The sequence below is a fragment of the Hemibagrus wyckioides genome, linkage group LG02, assembly GCF_019097595.1.
Source record: "Hemibagrus wyckioides isolate EC202008001 linkage group LG02, SWU_Hwy_1.0, whole genome shotgun sequence".
Classification (NCBI taxonomy): Eukaryota; Metazoa; Chordata; class Actinopteri; order Siluriformes; family Bagridae; genus Hemibagrus; species Hemibagrus wyckioides.
The window spans coordinates 23,729,458-23,749,683 of NC_080711.1; the positions used below are offsets into that span (position 1 = coordinate 23,729,458).

The 20,226-nt window shown below is 41.2% G+C and overlaps 1 protein-coding gene across 1 annotated transcript; it reads right to left on the reverse strand.

The window, feature by feature from the left end:
* Positions 1 to 1,214: 1,214 nt before the first annotated feature.
* Positions 1,215 to 19,453, reverse strand: LOC131362784 (transmembrane protein 114). The gene is made up of 4 exons (XM_058405068.1): positions 19,237 to 19,453; positions 18,920 to 18,997; positions 3,971 to 4,108; positions 1,215 to 3,032 (listed from the first exon to the last, which is right to left on the reverse strand). Exons 1-4 carry the CDS (start codon positions 19,412 to 19,414, stop codon positions 2,791 to 2,793), a joined length of 636 nt encoding a protein of 211 aa, XP_058261051.1. The 5' UTR covers positions 19,415 to 19,453; the 3' UTR covers positions 1,215 to 2,790.
* Positions 19,454 to 20,226: the final 773 nt, after the last annotated feature.

Genomic DNA, 20,226 nt, shown 5'->3' on the forward strand with positions numbered 1-20,226 from the left:
CTAATTCCTTGCTGTCACAAGCTGACAGATGTAACAGCAGATCCATGACGGTGTGAAAGTCCCCAAGTGGCTCTGTCCATGGCTGTCTCCTGGTCACAGACTGTCCACACAGATCCATCCACAGCATCAGTGAGCAGCACCGAGAGACGAGACTCAGACCAGGGGTAGAGGCAGTGGTTACACTGGAAACTCAGCACACTGGGAGGTCAGGACGTATAGCTCAACAGAGAAAGATGCTTGTGATCATGTGGACACATATATCTGGAGTCATATCTCAAACAAATTGTGGATTGCTTTAGGGTTGTGTTCACAGAGCAAAGTTCAACGGATGTTCACGGATGTTTGACTGATACTCAACACATCCTGCATCCTGACGACTGCCCAACAACAGGACACCTAGTGTAAACCTCAGGGGTGTAAACCTTCACGCTCAGTCACCATTAGATGGCGTTTTTACACTGTCACTAGTTCTCCACCCCTTCATTCATACACCTGCTTTATGGTGTTATTTATTAAATATCAAGGGCAGTGATGGTACAATGCCAGTTTTTATCCATTTCTTTTTCCAGTTCCAGTATTCCAGTCAATCCTTTTGCCAAAATACAATATGTCTTGTTTGCTCCATCTGGTATCTCATCAGCGGCGTCTCAAATTTCCGTACTGTCTGCTCAGCCTCGGTGTAACACTGGACTGATACTGAACTATAAACTACAGGACTGCAATAGATGTAGATTAATTAAGAATAACACCTCTGACATCAAACTCCCGGCTCAAAATAAGCAAGCAGATGGCTTCCTGTTAAAGCCCGTAAATGGATTTACTGATGATTTTGTCATGACTTTGACTCGTGACTCATCACTATTAATTACTGCAGTAATCAGAGAGCAGCTTCTCCAAGGAGCCGCTCCTCTTCCTGATCCGGCTTCCATCACATCCAACGTACATCATCAACACGGACAGCTGACAGCTGCTGGAGTTTACACAAGGTTCTGTCCATCATCGTACAGTGTCATTGTGTCATGTCGCTCTGCGTACACTGTGATTAAGAGTGTTATCGTTTATATATGAAGGTGTTTCTGTTGCGAGAGCACAGAAAGGTGACGCAGAAGATGGAGAACAGAATCTGTATTATTATAGGATGACAATGAATTTATTACAAAGAAACACATTTACACACAGTTGTGTACTGTTTTAACTCTTTTATTGTCAAAACTGAGTCCAAAATTCTCACAAACAAACTTGATAAAAATGTTTTCCTTTTCTGTTCACACACAAACAGAACAAACACACAGTATATCAAGTTACAGATAAAAAAAACCTTGAAAAAAATCAGATTTAAAAAATTCACGTAAAATCCTTTTTTCTTTTTTTTTCTTTTTTACATCATACCATAGGACAATAAAGTAATGGAAGAAGTGAGAAATAGTTGCACTAGTCAGATGAGGTAAGGTCTTTAATACAATATAATCTACTACTATGATATACCCTATATTGGCAAAAGTTTTGGGACACCCCTCTAAATCACTGAATTTGGATGTTGTTTCTCTTAGTTCCGGTAAAAGGAACTCTTAATGTTTCAGCATTCCAACTTTGTGGGAACAGTTTGGGGATGACCCCTTCCTGTTCCAACATGACTGCACACCAGTGACCAAAGCAAGGTCCATAAAGACATGGATGAGGGAGTTTGGTGTGCAGGAACTTGACTGTCCTGCACAGAGTCCTGACCTCAACCCCATAGAACACCTTTGGGATGAATTAGAGCGGAGACTGTGAGCCAGACCAAAACTGGGACGTCTGTCTTTACCTGCACATGAATGTAATATGGAGTTGTCCCGCCCTTTACAGCTATAACAGCTTCAACTCTTCTGGGAAGGCTTTCCACAAGGTTTAGGAGTGTGTTTAGGGGAATTTTTGACCATTCCACTAGAAAAGCATTTGTGAGGTCAGGCACAGATGTTGGACGAGAAGGCCACAAAGTTCGGAGCATGACATTGTCCAAAATGCCTTGGTATGAAGCTGAAACATTAAGAGTTCCATTCACTGGAACTAAGGGTCCGAACCCAACTCCTGAAAAATAACAATTCAATGAATTGGAGGGGTGTCCCAAAACTTTTGCCAATATAGTGTATATTCACTGACTGCTGTATCAAATTGTCAAGCACAATATACACAGTGTTGTAATGGTGAAATCACTGAAATTATTAACCGTACAAATACACCACTATAACATAAGATCATATTTAACAAGCGCTATATTTTATCTAATAGCTTGTGTTCATACAGATCACACATCATCGCACTAATGAAGTGGCACAGGTTTCCTGGTGAACACTGGCAGTATTAAATCGTACAAAATTACATCATTTGGCAGGATTTGTAAACATGGACTCACTTTGTATTAATTACCATTTATTTATTCTAATCATAATGAATATGTAAAGATTTTGAAACGCTAGGAGACACCAGTAAATCTAATCAGCCCCAAGAAAACCATAGTTCTGTGTCAGTAATTAGCCTGAAATGTTATGAAGTGACATTACAGAGACTTTATTTAGCAGGCATTTGATTCGATTACATTACAGTACAATAATCTCGTTATCCTCCACAGCAATCTGCTGCCGCATCTTTCTCCATCATCGTGACTGAACAATTACAGCCTTTCTCCCGGAATTGAAACCTTTATTCCCGTCAGCTCAATACGGCTTCAGTTCCGATCATATAAAAGATTTATTTACGCACTTACAAAAATGCTGTACCCAATAAAACAGACGCATACGTCCTCCATGCAGCTTATTCTTCCAAGCACCTGTCCTGGTCTTGGCGCATGAGCTGGCCCAGGCGTGCTGAAGTGAGCAGAAACGTGATGGCTGTGATGAGCTCCGTAATGAAGGAAATGGCAGCAAAGGCCAGAGACCATCCAAAATAGATGTCGATGTCTTCCAGAATCTTGCGTCCAGATTTACACACGGCCTCTTGGAAGACAGCTGCAGAGTAGGCCACGTACACGCAGATGCCCGTTAATGTAATCACAGCTAGAACAGGAGTTTTAAAAAAAGAAGAAGAAAATGGTCATTACATTTCTACTAGATTTGTTTAAATTGGTGAAATTCTTGCGTTATGAGAAATGCTGGACCAGAACCATTGAGAGCAAAACCTCAGCATCCTGAAAATGTCTGGACATATGATATCAGACCCCTGTTATGTTCCTGTTATTACTTTAACCAATCACGCCCAAAGTTATGGCCCAAAATACTTCCCCAAAATACCAGTATGGTCCATCAGACCACAGCTTTGGGTGAAAAATATGTCCCGTAGCACCACTACAACCGAGCAGAACAAGTTTATGACCCAAAATAAGTCACGTAAAACTGCTTTTACATTTCTTTTGCAATTATACTCTGGAAATATTTCCCAAAATGCCACTGTATCCAGTCAAACTGCAGTTATGGCCCTGAGTACATCCCACAATACCTCTGTAATGAATCAGATCACAGTTAGGTCTTAAAATACGTCTCTGAATAGCACTATAACCAACCAGACCGCACTTATGGCCCTAAATCCATGTCAAATATCACTGTATCCAATCAGACTTTTATGGCACTTTAAATACCAGCTCACTCAAAATATCTCACAAAATCCAAGTAAACTAAATGGCCCGACAATTATGTAGGTATTAGGTAATATCTATCTAAGGATAAAAACTAATGTTCACATAGAAGCATTTAAGCAACGCTTTGATTTCCCTCTAAAATGTTTTGACATGATTTTATCCTGGTTTCCTTGTGGCTATGTAAACTTTTTAATATTCATTCTATATTTATTTATCTTTCCAGTCCCTGATATCTAATTCTTCTACGATTATGACGCAGCTTTTTACGAGGCACCGATCCTTAAGTGGTTCTTAAGTAAGCTGAGAGTAAAGAGCATCACTGAGTCATGATCGTGAAGCTGTGATTGTGAGGAAGCTCACTGCCGCTGAGGAGAAGCAATCCAGTGGCCAGGAGAAGACGATGTGCCCGAGCCAGAATGCTCATGACGCCCATCATCCCTCCGAAAAAGAGGACGATCACGCTGACAGGCAGCAGCACGATGAACGTCGCCTGCATGTCTGTAAGAGATTCATCATAATAATGATCATTAGAATCACTTTAATTATACGATAATAAGCAATTTTATTCCTGGAATGATTATCATATGCAGAACTGATTAAACGTAATGTAATAGAACGCACAAAAATAAAATAATGAACAGGAAAAAGTAGAAAAAACCCATGCAAAAAGAATCAAATAATATTCCCTAAATCCCCAAATTCTTTCACTTACAGTCCTAATTAAAGGACACTTAAGATGTCCCGAATATGTGATATTTATTTGGAAAGACTTCCATTTGCAAAACATTACTCATATTTGCAATTCATTTGCATTTAATTACTCAAGTGTGCTGATTAACTGGTCACTCATCAGTGATAATCTTTACTAAACATTTCCCATAATTGCATGAGAGGAATTTTAAACCAGTGCTTTCTACAACATTTCAATTCATCCCTAACTCTATTCTAGGATTCAAGGATTCAAGAAGCTTTTATTGTCATTTCAACCACATATAGCAGGCGCAGTACATAGTGAAATGAAACAACGTTTCTCCAGGACCTGGTGCAACAGAAACATACAACAACTAGTACAATACAAAACAACAGTTCTATTCATTTCTCCTTTTTTTATGTCATGCCACCGCATCGTGTATGGAATAAGGTCTAGACTCTGACCTGGTCTTTACAGCAGGGTTTTGGTTGTGATTCAGTCGGATGCTGATGGATTGTGTTCATGTGCTGCTCAGCATGGAGAGCTACATGCAACAGCTGGCAAATTGGGTAAGGTAAGCGATTACGACGCAACTGTTTCCTTTCTCCACTGGTGGTGATTTCATGAGTGACGAAGAACAGCGAAGAACACGAGCTTTACACCACAGCAGCTCATTAACTGCTTAATACTTTAGATTGCTGGTACAAGACGGTGCATGGAGCGCTGCCTCACACATCCCAGAGAAATCTCACGTGTCTGCCACACTGCCACAAATCTCCGATACTGATTTCAGCAGATTGTCGTCACCTTTACTCACTGTTAGCTCTGCTTTGTGTGATCATTTCACTAGTTTTAAAGGGAATACGAATTCACGTATGCTGATAGGTACGCCGCATCTACATGGTGATGGTGGAGCTCAGACTCACTCGTGGCAAACAACATCAATTTTGGTCAGTGCACAAATACCGCCCACAAAAGCTGAGCAATCAGTGCATGAAAGCATAACACATTTTACAGTCAGCCTGCTTCTTTGCCACTAATGGGGGAAATTGCACCCAGATTGCACTTCTTCTTCCAAAATTATAGTCCTTCTTTCACACAACAATAGAGACATCCAGCAAAAAGCAGCTGCAGTATTTCAGGACTCTGAACATCACTTAAAGTCACACTCTTCTTCCATCCGGCCGTCTATTATCGAGGGAAAATGTCGGTTTCATCAGGAACTCCGAGAGCCGTGTGTAAAAACAAAGCTCTCGAGATACCAGATATGTCCTCAGGAGCAGAATCAACATTTTGAGGACACTCAGGACCTTCTGTGTGTGCGCGACAGGAGGCTAGGCAGTTGGTGGTGGTGAGCTCCAACTTGTTGCAATGGCACGTGGGCAAAAGATTAGGCTGTTTAAGAGCTCAAATAAAATGCAGACTGTGGAGGAGGAGGAGGAATGTAATTAAAACCTCTGAGATTTTCAATTCATCCAGATCAGTCACGTCAGACATTGTTTGCAGTTCTCTTGAGCACACATTTGGAAAGAGTAAGTAACGAGTACAAAAACCCAAGGTAACATACACCAACCAGGCATAACCTTATGACCACCTGCCTAATATTGTCTTGGTCCCCCTTTTTCTGCCAGAACAGCTCTGACCCGTCCTGCACTGTGTATTCTGACACCTTTCTATCAGAACCAGCATTAACTTCTTCAGCAATTTGATCAACAGTAGCTCGTCTGTTGGATCGGATCACACGGGGTGGCCTTCACTCCCCACGTGCATCAATGAGCCTTGACCGCCCATGACCCTGTTGCCGGACCACTTGTGATAGATACTGACCATTGCAGACTGGGAACACCCCACAAGAGCTGCAGTTTTGGAGATGCTCTGATCCACCATCACAATTTGGCCCTTCGTCAAACTCGTCCAAATCCTTACGCTTGTCCATTTTTCCTGCTTCTAACATCAACTTTGAGGACAAAATGTTGACTTGCTGCCTAATATATCCCCCCCACTAACAGGTGCCATGATGAGGAGATACTCAGTCTTATTCACGTCACCTCTCAGTGGTCATAGTGTTATGCCTGATCGGTGTATATACAGTATATCCTGTCTGAAGGGACAAGCTTTCGCCTTGATGTCCAGACATCTCTACGTAATGCCTCAGCCATTTGTGGCCATGCTTTCTAGGTGGGAAGGATGGCACACGCTCTCTCTCCTGTCAATCACAGCAAAACAAGCCAGTTGTGGATGTCTTATTTATGTGAAGAGTGAGTTAGCTCCTCCCAAGTCTTCACCCTTCCTGGTTGGTAGCTGGGAGCCCTGGTGGCTGAGAACTAAATAAGAGAACTGGGTGGAAAAAAGACACTAACATATAAGAAGATGCCAGAGAAAGTTTCTGATGATATTCTGGTGGAACAAATGTTCTCAAGAAAGCCAGAAAGCCCTTCAGACCTCATTTTTCAGCAGGATGAAGAAACCCAGACTGTCTCCTCTCCTGTAAAACGCTCACAGGGAGCCAGCAGGCACACATGGCACTCGGCACCAGCTTGCTGAGCAATTTGAGCAAATGAAGTGATGTGAAAGTCACCATTCCAACTCTAATTAGCATCCTGGGTGTTTTTAACCACACCACAACAAATGAACCTCCCAATTACCCAGCTCATTAGAGGCTAAAACTCTGGATTAGTGAGAATCAAAATCATAGAAGCAAAAAAACTCCACTGCATTCAGTCTTAATAATAGTTTTTGTTCTACTCATCTTAAATATCTGCCATTTATTCATACAAATCTTTTTTCTTTCTAAATTCACACAGGCAATGTTGCGTGAAATCAGACAAATGTTAAATAAGCTTGATTGAACAGATGGGTGTGGCCTAATATTTTTAATTAGCACCCTTGATTGACATTCCAACCCTTACAGAAAAGTTTTGTAATCAGTTCTGTAGCATTTACTGCTAATGTCACCATGGCAACGTGATCCAGTCAGAGTGTAACTAGTACCTAGCGTTAGGTCAGAGCGCTAACTACGGTCATTTGCATCTTATTTGCATCTTAAATGATGCTCCTTTCAGATGTCCCTCCAGATAATCAAACAGTGTGTTTTGCAGCTTGCTCTTTTTTCCTGAGGTTTAATTCTTTCATTAACAATAAGGTCCTGATTTAACGAGATCAAATGAAGAGACTAATGCGCGCGTGTGTGTGTGTGTGTGTGTGGTCGGATGAATTGTACGTGATTTAGCAATGACGTCAAGTGCGGATCGAGAGAATAGAGGTTGTAAAAGGAAAGAAGAAAGAAAAGCAAAAAGCTTTGTGTGTGGTAATTAATCAGACATTAAGACATTATCAGTGTGTGAAAGTCTTTTGAGACTCCATCGAATTAATAAAGTCTTGCAGAATGGTGCTGGCGCCTCAGGACTCTCAGGAAATATGCTTTTGTTTTTTTTTAAATGGATAATTGTAGTATTGTAGACTTTGGAAACTGTGCCGAGTAAAAAAAAGGTTACAAAAGCAGTAGAGATGTAAATGGGAAAAAATAAGTAAATAGATAAATAAATAAGTAGGTAGAGAGAAGGTTATAGTGACTCAGGCAACATAAGCTATTACAGCCCAAAAAGGCTAACTCCTCAATTATTAAAAATCTATATCCATTTTGTGGCTTTCTCTCTCATTATCTCGTCCAGCCAAAAGAAGTCCAGATGCTTTAATGGAGACACAAAATAGCAGCAGAATTAATAGCAGAAATCCTGTTTTCAGCAGTCGCTTCTCCATTATGGACGACACACCGAACAGAAAAGGAAAAAACACACACAAACATGCGATGGACACAGTGTGTTTGGCACAAAACAAGCCTTGTGCTGTTCATCCGGTTAGTGTACAGCCGTATAATAACCCAGAGCACTACGAAAACAGACTCTGAGATTTATCCTCATGTATCATTGCGCTGTCGGATTCTGGATCCTGATTGGTCAGAAGGTGTTAATTGTAAATCACAGCGTGTCATTTTTCTGCCTCAGCATACAATATTTTTGCTCGGCCCGCCCTCTATGCGTTAATATTCATAAGCAGACGAATTTGTTCTACTATTCACTAGCAGAAATGTGGTGTGACTGCATTTTTGCACTTACATCGGGGGTGTCCAGTCTTATCCAGAAAGGGCCGGTGTGGGTGCAGGTTTTCATTCCAACCAAGCAGGAGCTACACCTGATTCCAACTGGCTAATCAACTGATCTTGGCTTTCAGTAGACTCAGATGTGGCTTCTGCTCAGCTGGAATGAAAACCTGCACCTACACCGGCCCTTTGCGGATAAGATTGGACACCCCTGACTTACATTTATGATATTTCAAACAATTACGTAGTTTCCGATGTTCTATTACCTCAGTAATGAATATCTGGATGAAATGTGATTTAACGACTTCAGTATCTGATGCAATGATTAGCACCCGATTCTCTCCATGCCTGTGCTCTTGGCTAATATTATGCGCTAGATTAAGTCAGAATACTCATTTTTTCCCACCGTCTTCGTTCCTTCACCTTGTTGATCTTTGCTGTCGTGTGTAATGGAATGCAGAGTTAATTACAACAGGATTAAAGTTCTGGTCTGTTCTGATTAGCCACTGTGTGTGTGTGTGTGTGTGTGTTTTCATAATAATGATTTTGAGATTGCAAAATGTCTTTTGGGGATCTCAGAACGTCCAATTATACGCTTCAATAACGTGGCTGAGTGAGAGCGAGAACATGACAGAGAGGTTGGATTAATGGAATACTCCAGTGTTTTCTAACCACTTCTCTATCTCCTTTATCTCTGTTTTAGGCGCAATTACCACACAAGAGAATTTCCTTCACTTAGAAAAAAGAGAAAATGCATTTATGCCAAACTCAGTCATCACGGATGTCTAATGTCAGCCGCTGCGATCCATTAGTAAATGTTAAGAGTGTGTAATTACAGCTTTGTAAACTGGAATGATGACGTCGGACGTGAGGAGTCAGATTGTCCAGGTGCCGGAGCGATACGGTCCACGTATCTGAAAGGTCTGCGGTGAGTATACACCATCTTCTCTCTGAAAGTATCAAATGTCTTGAAAGAATTCATCAAAAGCGTCCTGCAACAATACAAATCACGTGATTGTTTATTGACAGGATTGAACAGCTGCTCTTAGACTTCATTAGAATCGATTTGGGGTTAAATTGAATATCTGTTCTCTTCTAAGTGCTGGGAATCCTTTTGTCGGTAATATTGACACCCACATTTTAGATGCAACACAAAAAATGCTGGATTACACGGCCAAAAGTATGTGCACCCCTGACCATTAAAACCCGTATGTGCTTCTTAGAATTCCCCTTCACTGCTCCAGCATGATGAGCTCCATGAAGACATGCTGTGAAGGTGAAGGTTGCTGTGAAGAACTGGAGTGTCCTGCACAGAGCCCTGACCCCACTGAACACCTTTGAGATGAACTGGAACTGGAGTCTGCTCAACATCCCAGCATCAGAGTCTGATCTCACTAATGCTCTTGTAGCTGAATGAATCAGACAGCCACAATCCAATATCTAACATCTGGTAAGCCTTCAGAGAAGAGAAGAGAGGAGCTGATTATAATCGCAAACACACGAGGAATAAATCTGAAGTCTAATGTCCAGCGAGTATTTATGGGTGTAATGGTCAAACTTTTGACTATATATATAAATTAGTCAGTAAGGTGCAGAACTGTGAAATTATTTTATAACATAGAAGCTTTCTATGATAATCGAATACATTTATTTAAACACACACACACCTGGAATGCTTTGTTGCTATTAGGGAAACAAGACACGCGTATGAATAAATAAAGCTCATTAACTCTGACATCAGCCCGTCTTCATTATCCGTATAATTATCTCTGTGTATTTAAAAAAAAAACAACCTTTATTAGCAAGAGGTGGACACTGTAGGTGGATCTAGCTGTGGATGTAGCTAGTGACTGGACAGGAAGACCTCGGAGTTTTCACTTCTGTATAATGTACGTCTGTACTTCAAGCAATTACTGCGCACATGATGATCATAAACGGAATTGTCTAGCAATTTCCCGTCTTCATTACTATAACAGTGAGATCTGTGAAAAATCTCGCACCATTTCTGTAAACGTCTCCAGCGAACGACTCAATTTCGGGCTACACTTTATCACTCTGCTGGACATCCTATTAAACCGAAAGCCAGAACAGAGAGCGGTGCAATAATAACCAAACCAGATTAGTTCTGGTCTTCGAAACGAGGCAGATAAGTGGAAATGAAGGGCCTGTATCCTCGGGGTAGATTAATAAATATAACACAGACAGACAGAACAGCTAATATCAGTCAGGTTATAGGTACATTAGACATTTCTATAGTAACAGCTCCTTCACAGGGTGCCACGTAAAGAGGTTAAAATTAATATGGTGAAGGTTTGGTGAACTGTTTTCCAAAACCTTTGTAAAGTTTCTCAGTAACGTGATAATGTCCAGAGGTTCTTTTGGTCCTAAAGAGAGGATGGTGTGGGAACGATTTGTTACAGCTGCTACAACGTACATGATTTAGCTTCCCAAGAGTTATTTACACAAGTACGACTTGTCGCTCGTTAATCAATTAAAAATTATGGTTCATCTTTTTTTCTCCCAGAAGTAATGGATTTCCCATCTCTTTTGTTGTGTCCATGGTGATGACTGATCGTCTTTGTCATGTTTCACTCCACAGTGGTGCTTAAGATGAAGGTAGACTCTCAGGACATTGTAGTGTTTCAGAAGTATTTCTGTTTTTAGCCTACTAGGCGTGATATATTCATAGGAACGTTCCAGGTTTGTTTGTTTTTGTATCTTCAAAGTTGATATTTCTTCAAACCCATTTCTGCTCTCTGAGAGGCTCCAAGCTCTTGTTTATAAGCAGCTCAAATCTGAAGGCGTTATATTCAACCAGTAAAATTTTCTGTATCGTGTTTATACACTATGTTGCCAAATGTTTTTGGACACCCCTCCAAATCATTGAATTCAGGGGTTGGGCTAAGGGTCCAAGCCCAAGCCCTGAAAAACAACACCTGAATTCAATGATTCGGAGGGGTGTCCCAAAACTTTTGGCAACGTACTGTTTCAGGCTTGCTGCGATAAAATAATTCATATGTTATATACTGATTGAAAATGCCTGATTAGTCGATTTCCATTGTGCTTCTTCTGTTTACCTTCTACTGATTTAGATTTGTTGTTCTTCCTTCCTGCTCTGTAGACCTTTCCTCAGGTTTACTGCAAAAAAAAATATAAAAGCCCCATGATTAAAGCCTCGGCTTATTGTACCCGCTGATCAAAAGCGAAACTTTGTCGAAGCAACCTCGAGGTTTTTCACTCCGCTGAGCAAAAGGCTCTCCGCTGCGTTTCTGCCGTTTCAGCCTGTGGAGAAAGTGTGTGTCCTGTTTGGCCCAATGGTGTTTAATTTCCACTGGTTTGATGTGGGAGATGAAAAAGAAATATCAAAACCTTGAAAAAAAGGCTTGTGTAAGAATAAACCCAGGGACATGAAGAAGGGAAAAAAATAAGAGAAATCAATAAGAGATTTAAAAGCGTTCAGAATAGCAGTCGTGATTCGGTCGTGACTCTGCGCCTGACTGCGGAAAGGAAAGACATTCTGGCTAATGTGTACGGCTACGCGAGGTCAGATGAGGAGTTGGAATTGATTGAACCAATCGATACGGGCTGAGATCAGCTTGCACTTCGACTTTTTAGTGAAAGAAAGAGGATGCTGTTGAGCATAGCGATGTTAGGTGACCTTAACTGACCGGGAATAACGAGGTAACGTCGCATGTCCATGGGAACACGGAAAACGCTCCATTCAATTGTCGTCTTGTCTAAAGAGACGTTGATCTCGTCAATTAGTGTTAATTGTTCTGCATTAAGCGTGTACGGCGTGTCGTGTCATCGTCAGAAGTGTGAAAATCTTCTTAAAGATCGTACAAACCACCTGTCGGTCATTCTGTAGACCATTTCCATCGCTCCTTCACACTCAGACCCTATGACTGAAATCGGTAAGCTCCCAGCGCGGCCACATACAGCTCCTGCAAGCAAATAATACACACCCTGTGCTGTATAGTACCTTTCGCGTAACTTTCGCAGCAAGATAGAAACTTTCGCAGCAAGATAGAAACAATAAAATGCTAAAAAAAAAAAATTGTAATGGTTCCTGTTCTATTTGCTGCTGAATAACAGAAGCCATTTTATATTTTATAAGCCAAGTTTAAAGTTTAATATATCACTGTAAGAGTTCATCATAAAAGCCCCTTATAACCTGAGATTAAAGAAAAACACTAATCCCTTCTGTATTTCCCTTTGTTTAGCGCTAACATGCGAGTGTTTGTGTTTCAGGGCGGTGCTGTAGATCAGAAAATTCTACTCAAGAGAAAAATCCCAGCCAACGTGGACGTGTTTCTTTCCCTACGGACGTTTACATCAACTCAAAAGACATTGTCTTGTAGGTACACTGTTTCCTGTGTACGTTGTTGATCTAAAACCCAAGACAAGCCTTTTGTGTGTGTGTGTGTGTGTGTTCAGAGACAGCTAATTATACAGAAAATGATCAGCCATGCACATTCTCCACTTATTATTATTATTATTATTAAATTATTCAGTAATTAGAGTGAAGCTGACCGAATGAGGATTGGGAGATTTTTTCAAGGGGTTATTATTTGGTTGTAGCTTTTTTCTGTGTGTGTGTGTGTATGTGTGTGTGTGTGTGTGTGTGTGCTCACTCGTTTGCTAACTTGTTGGAAAAATGAGCAATCAGTAACAAATTTAAAGTCTTTGAAACAGCAGTCGCGATGCAGAGCCGCATTTGATTGCTGTCTTTTTTGGAATAAAAAGCCATTCCAGCGATCGTCTCCAAACGGCATGAGGTCAGATGAGCCGATGTAATCGGCCGGAATTGATTGAATGCATTAATACAGGCTGAGCTCAGCAGGCACCTCAGGGATTGTGGTGAAAGAAAGAAAGGACGGTGTTGGAGATAATGCTGTTAGGTGGCCTAACTGATGCGAGAATCACAGCACGAGAGAGTCGGGTGTCTGTGGGGATCCGAGGAAAGCTCTTTCGGTCACTTATCATCGTGTTTAGATGTGCTTTTTAATAGATGAAGCGCATGTGTGTGTGTGTGAGTGTGTGTGTGTGTGTTACACAGCTTGACTCCTGTGTATGAATGTAGTAGGTAGGCGTCAGTCTGCTGTAACCCTGTTGGGTCTCTTATGTAATTGTGAGACTGTGTGTGTGTGTGTGTGTGTGTGTGTGTGAATATGCCGTGGTGTTTAGCTGTAGACGTGTCTGAGGCAAGTGTTTAAATGTAAAAATGGTAGAAACACAGACATTTATCATCTCCAGAGGTCTGCTTTTAAGGTCTGCTTCTCGTTAGTAGCTTCAGTAAAACTCCTACATGACAATCTGCTGCTCTGAAACGTTCAGGCTTATTGTTCATTACTCCACGGTGTTCTGTGTGCCGTATTCCTCACTACACACTCACGCTGATGTTGATTAATTATCTATAACAGCAGCTCTGAACGATCACAGGCGTATATATCAATGCGCTCCTTAATACTTAACACGGTATCGTTTCTATGGTAACGGCTCGGTCACAGCAACGTAAACGGATGTTGAGTATTAGTCCGCCGTCTGTAGGTGATGGAAGGAGTCTCCAGTGTCAGTGTTTTGTAACAGTTATAGCTTCAGATCAGAGCTCCTGGTGGTCCAGAGACAGGATCCCGCGATCTCATTGCCGCGGCCCAGGTTCAATTCCCGGGGCATGGAGCTAATCCAGCCACTGAAGAGTTAACTCTCACTGCCGGTCCCAAGCCCGGATTAAACAAGAGGGTCGTGTCAGGCGTAAAACCTGTGCCAAATAAACACATTCGGACCAAATGATCTGCTGTGGCGACCCTGAATAAGGAGCAGCTGAAAGAACAACATCTTCAGAGTTTTAGTTTTAGTTTCACTGTAACGTTAAAAACAGGTTTTGTTTTATTATTATTATTTATTTATTTATTATTATACTTATTTATTTATTTATTTATTTATTTATTTATTATTTACTATTGTTATTTATTATGGATGGTGAGGGAATTTCCACAACTATAAATGGATAAAATGAACCAGGTGTCATTTTTATCTCAATAAAATGTAACACAAAGCTCTGTGTGTGTGTGTGTGTGTGTGTGTGTGTGTTTATGAGCTTTATGCATTTATGTGAACGTCTTGCTTCCATAACACAAAGCTCTGTGTGTGTGTGTGTGTCTTTGATCTCTACTTTATTTACACAGTCCCACTCAGCCAGCTGGAATGTGGCATTTCTCCAGAAGCACAAGCCACACTGCATCAGACTGATAGTAACGTCAGCCACGGCGTCACGGAGCCACTCCACTTCCACGAGCGTGTTAAAGCGAGTCTAATAAAACGTTTAGCTAATTTCTCTCCTGTATATTTGTAAATCTTTTCCATATCTATCTCTGTAGAGGCTTTTATGTAGCCCAGAACTGAGCGCTGTACAATAATGAAATATTCCTGAACACTTCTGGCAAATTTATAGCAAAATGGTCTGGTGCTTAAGTGCACTTAAAGGGATACTTCAGTGATTTAGCAGGGGGGGGTGTGAGAGAGAGAGAGAGAGATGGAGGTAGAGTGAGAGATTGAGAGTGTGACAGAGAGAGAGAGAGAGAGAGAGAGAGGGAGAGATTGAGAGTGTGACAGAGAGAGAGAGAGAGAGAGATGGAGGTAGAGTGAGAGATTGAGAGTGTGACAGAGAGGGAGAGAGAGAGAGAGAGAGAGAGAGAGAGAGAGAGAGAGAGAGATTGAGAGTGTGACAGAGAGAGAGTGAGAGAGAGAGAGAGAGAGAGAGAGAGAGAGAGAGAGGGAGAGATTGAGAGTGTGACAGAGAGAGAGTGAGAGATTGAGAGTGTGACAGAGAGAGAGTGAGAGAGAGAGAGAGAGAGAGAGTGAGAGATTGAGAGTGTGACAGAGAGAGAGAGAGAGAGAGAGAGAGAGAGAGAGAGAGAGTGAGAGATTGAGAGTGTGACAGAGAGAGAGTGAGAGAGAGAGAGAGAGAGAGAGAGAGAGAGAGAGAGAGTGAGAGATTGAGAGTGTGACAGAGAGAGAGTGAGAGAGAGAGAGAGAGAGAGAGTGAGAGATTGAGAGTGTGACAGAGAGAGAGTGAGAGAGAGAGAGAGAGAGAGTGAGAGATTGAGAGTGTGACAGAGAGAGTGAGAGAGAGAGAGAGAGAGAGAGAGAGAGAGAGAGAGAGAGTGAGAGATTGAGAGTGTGACAGAGTGAGAGAGATGTAGAGTGAAAGAGATGTAGAGTGAGAGAGAGACAGAGAGAGAGAGAGACAGAGAGAGAGAGAGAGAGAGAGTGAGAGATTGAGAGTGTGACAGAGAGAGAGAGATGTAGAGTGAGAGAGAGACAGAGAGAGAGAGAGACTCACAGAAGTCTAAAGTCAGCTGTTGGATTACAGCGTTGATGTGAGATGTATTTCTGTAGCATGTTTAGATGAATGGAGTGACCTCTGTGTGAAACTGTCTGCATATAAATGAAGAATTCATCCTTTCAGAGATGGAGCTACTTTTTTCCAAAGCCAAGTCTCCGATGGTGTGGGGATACGACAGAATCGGTCAGGAAAGCGGAACCTAACCGGACCAAAAACAAGTCTATCTGCGGTCATGTGAAACCTCCTTCAAGCTTTTTTTCCCACCATAGAACACATCTGCTCATGCATAAATGAGTCAAAATGCACCAGAAGAAGAGGAAAGACCAGCAAGAGCGTCAAATCGAGAAGAGAAAGACAAACAGTTCTCCTTCTGCTCTTCATCTTCCTCCTTTAGCCTTTACGCTGCCTGTTTCTGCTGGTTATTGGACTTACAATAAGTAACTCCTTCTCTTTGGAGAATTTGGAGATCCTATCATGCTTCCTGTATTTTCTGTAGATTATTGCTGTTCACGCTTTATAGTCATTTTTACATGTGGAAATAAGTCATGTCTTGCTTTATTATTTATTCATTTCATTTATTGTTATTTATCATAAGGGTTCCCTCGGATCTTTTGGCCATTGAGCCTTCAGCTATTTAAGCAGATATACACTGATCAGGCATAACATTATGACCACCCGCCTAATATTGTGTCGGTCCCCTTTTGCTGCCAAAACAGCCCTGATCCATCGAGGCATGGACTCCACTAGATCCCTGAAGGTGTGCTGTGCTTTCTGGCACCAAGAAGTTAGCAGCAGATCCTTTAAGTCCTGTAAGTTGTCCTTCATGGGCCCCACCTCGCAACTTCCAGGACAAAAGAATACTTTTGATAGATACTGACCACTGCAGACTGGGAACACCCCACAAGAGCTGCAGTTTTGGAGATGCTCTGATCCAGTGGTCTTAGCCATTACAATTTGGCCCTTTTGGTCAAACTCGCTCAAATCCTTACACTTGTCCATTTTTCCTGCTTCTAACATCAACTTTGAGGACAACTTTGCTGTCTAATATATCCCACCCACTAACAGGTGCCATGATGAGGAGATCATCAGTCTTATTCACTTCACCTCTCAGTGGTCATAATGTTATGTAATGTTCGAATGTTAAACAATAAACACTGGCAGTAAACACAACTCCTTAATCTTTGATATTTATAACAAGGTCCGCCATTTTTATACTAATTGTCGTGATGCTGCACAGATTTATTTTTTGCTCTGCATGGGAGCATCATCAGCTTTGAGGAGCAGTTCTGAGACTGGAGCTCTTCTGGGCTTGGAGCCTTGTCGTGTCCACTAAGCTTGAGCAAGTCCTGCTTTCAACAGGTGAACCAATGGACATGAGGTTAGCCAGTGAAGCAAAGGGCCAAGTTTAAGGGGTTTATTTTCCCAGCACCAAAGCGGTGGAGTGATCAGGGCTGTACTCGTGTAGTGTACACGAGGCTGAACACAAGCTGTGGATGACGTGGAGACAAAACTGAAAGTAAACGCTGATGAAACTCCGAACCATCTGTGGCTAAATCTTCTTGGACAGAACTGGCCTTCGAGTCATGGCCATCAGCGTTCCCAGTGGATCTTCGACAACTTAGCTTAACTTTAGCACTTAATTCAAAAGCAAATCTCCATGATCCTGACCTAAAGTGATGCTATTCAATAATTTACCAGAGATTTTTACTGAAACAAAATCTGAAGCAACGTGCTTATGGTTTCACTAACAGCCTCAAATATTTAACATCTATTTACTGAATTTGAGTTACACCTTACCACATGGTTATTACTTCATCTTTACGCTGTAATGTTCTACACACATGCTGGAGAAGGAGAGAGGGTTAGACTAGACTCTAGAGTGCTTTCATATCAAAGTCGGTAATTTTCCTTTAATTTCTTATTGTGATAGTTTTTAAAACATGAAATATTACATTTTTTTAAATTATTATTATTATTATTTTATTTTAATTATCTGCTATAATTATTATATTTAATTTATTATAATTAAATATTTAAGTAATAATTTTAATTTTAATAAATTAAATAAATACATTTTTTTCCTTTTTTTTTCTTTACTCATTTTGCTTGTAAGGTTGTTATCTTTGTTCACTGGGATCAGATTCGGATCATGTGGAGTGTGCATCTCCAGCCACCACCACCTCCAACATCCTCCAGTTTCTCCGGGTTCCAGCCTCGAACCTTGAGGGATGCCGCCGCTGCTCTTGGTTCTCTGAATCACTCAAGTGCTCCAGTGTACTGTTCATCTCCACTCACTGGAGTGTTTGTCTGTGTCTGTTTGCTGAAACTGAAGTGGGCTTCAGCTCTCAGATACTTTTAAAAATGATGACCAGGTGACTGGACAGGTGACTTGAAAGGATGGAGCAGTCTGAATTAATCTCACTGGTTTATAATAACACAAGAAACGTATTACTGTTTCATCTGAAAGTCTACACACTATCTTGGACACAATGGACACCAGGACCAAGTACAGCCAAACTATTTACCATTAAGGTTCTGGACAGTGGGAGGAAACTAGGAAACCCTCACAGACATGGAGAGAGCATTAAACACTGGATAGAAACCTTAACTCGGGTATGTTTAAAAGCTTTAAAACACCACTTTTTGCAGAAACCTGGTTACGAACACATCATCGTTTATCAAGAGCACATCTACAGATGCAGCACCCAAAGTGAATTATTTCACAATAACACACACACACACACGACCCTAAGGATATGAGCTTATTTCAGGACTTTGGTGCAATAACGCTAAACTCTAAACACCTTGCTAGTTTCTCTGCTTGATCACAACAAGAAATTCAATAAACGAAACTAAGAGCCTCACAAAACCCAGCGATAAACAGGAACACATTTTCATCTCATCTCTGATCATCGCCAAAGAATCATCACATCAGCAGCATAGCAACGGGGTTTTTTTTTTATTAGCATGCAATATTTTATAACTGCTACCCTGTTATTCCTTTTCCCCCTGAGGAAACACAGAGATCAGTCGACATGCTGGAAGCTTTGTGTGTTTCTCACTGCGTTGTTGAATCGAATACACCGTGTGTTACATAGAAAAATAAAGAAAAAGAAAATAAATCAAACAAATGCAAAAGAAATAGGGATAAAAAAAGGATTAGAATCTTACTTAGTATATGTCTTTGGGAATCTGTAAAGTTTCCTCCATTTCTGAAAGGGTTAATAAAAGGCTTGCATTGATGCTGAACTGGAAAAAGATAGATAGATAGAATATAAATTAATTAATACATAAATAAATATATTTAACGTATTTTGGCTGCAAAAAAAATATTTAGTTTTACTAAATTTTATTTTTTTATTTTTTACAGATTTATGCATTTTTTATTATTTATCAGTTATTTCCAAACTCAGTCCCTGTCAGCTTTCAGCTTTCCTGAAATCCACCTGATGATCAAATCTGTGTGAAGGAAGAGTAAAGCATCTTACAGTTACAGGTCCTCCAGAGTCCCGAGTGAGAGCTGAGAGATGCCGACGTGTTGCTCTCTCTCTTCGAAGTGTCGATGATGTACCAGAAATCACTTCCAATCGCCACGATCAGACACACGAAGCTGAGAAGACCGAAGGAGGCGAGAAAAGCAGCCAGGCGGCTGAGAGTCAGCTTCATGATGCTCGGGGTTTCAGAGACAGACAGAGTGTGTGTGTGTGTGTGTGTGTGTGTGTGAGGGGGGGGGGGGGGGGGAGAGAGAGAGAGAGAGAGAGCGAGAGAGAGAGAGAGAGAGAGAGCGAGAGAGAGAGAGAGAGAGAGAGAGAGAGAGAGAGAGAGGGAGGGAGATCACCTGTCCTGCGCAAAGAGACCACCGAGAGCCGGGCGCATGGCAGGGTGCGGTTTTAGACTGCACTCTTTCACCACCAGGGGGCACTGTTACACACACACACACACACACACACACACACACACACACACACAACTGTATTGTGTATCATCTTCATTTCTTCACGGTTTTATACACACACTTTATTGTGAAAGTTCACAAGATATAGTTCAAAAAAGTTCCAAAAAGAGCATTTTCTCTCTCTCTCTCTCTCTCTCTCTCTCTCTCTCTCACTCTCTCTCTCACTCTGTCTGTCCGTCTCATTTTCTTCCAGGTTCATGTATTGGTGAGATGAACAGTTTTGTTTCATTTTTTGTGAACTGTGACAATATTTCTCCTAAATTCTAAATATAACTATTGTTATTTAGAGTTTATATTTAAAGGAAATGACATCACATCAAAATAACCCGAGATCATGCCGTATATGCAGAGTTTTAATAACTCAAATAAAACAAAATGCAAATCATTTGTAAACAAGTTGTGTTAATGCTTTGGCTAAATAACATTAAGAGATCAGTATTTGGTGGAATAACCCCGATCTGCATGGGTTTTGACTCCATGATCTCCACCAGTTTCTCACACTGCTGTTGGGGAACTTTATACC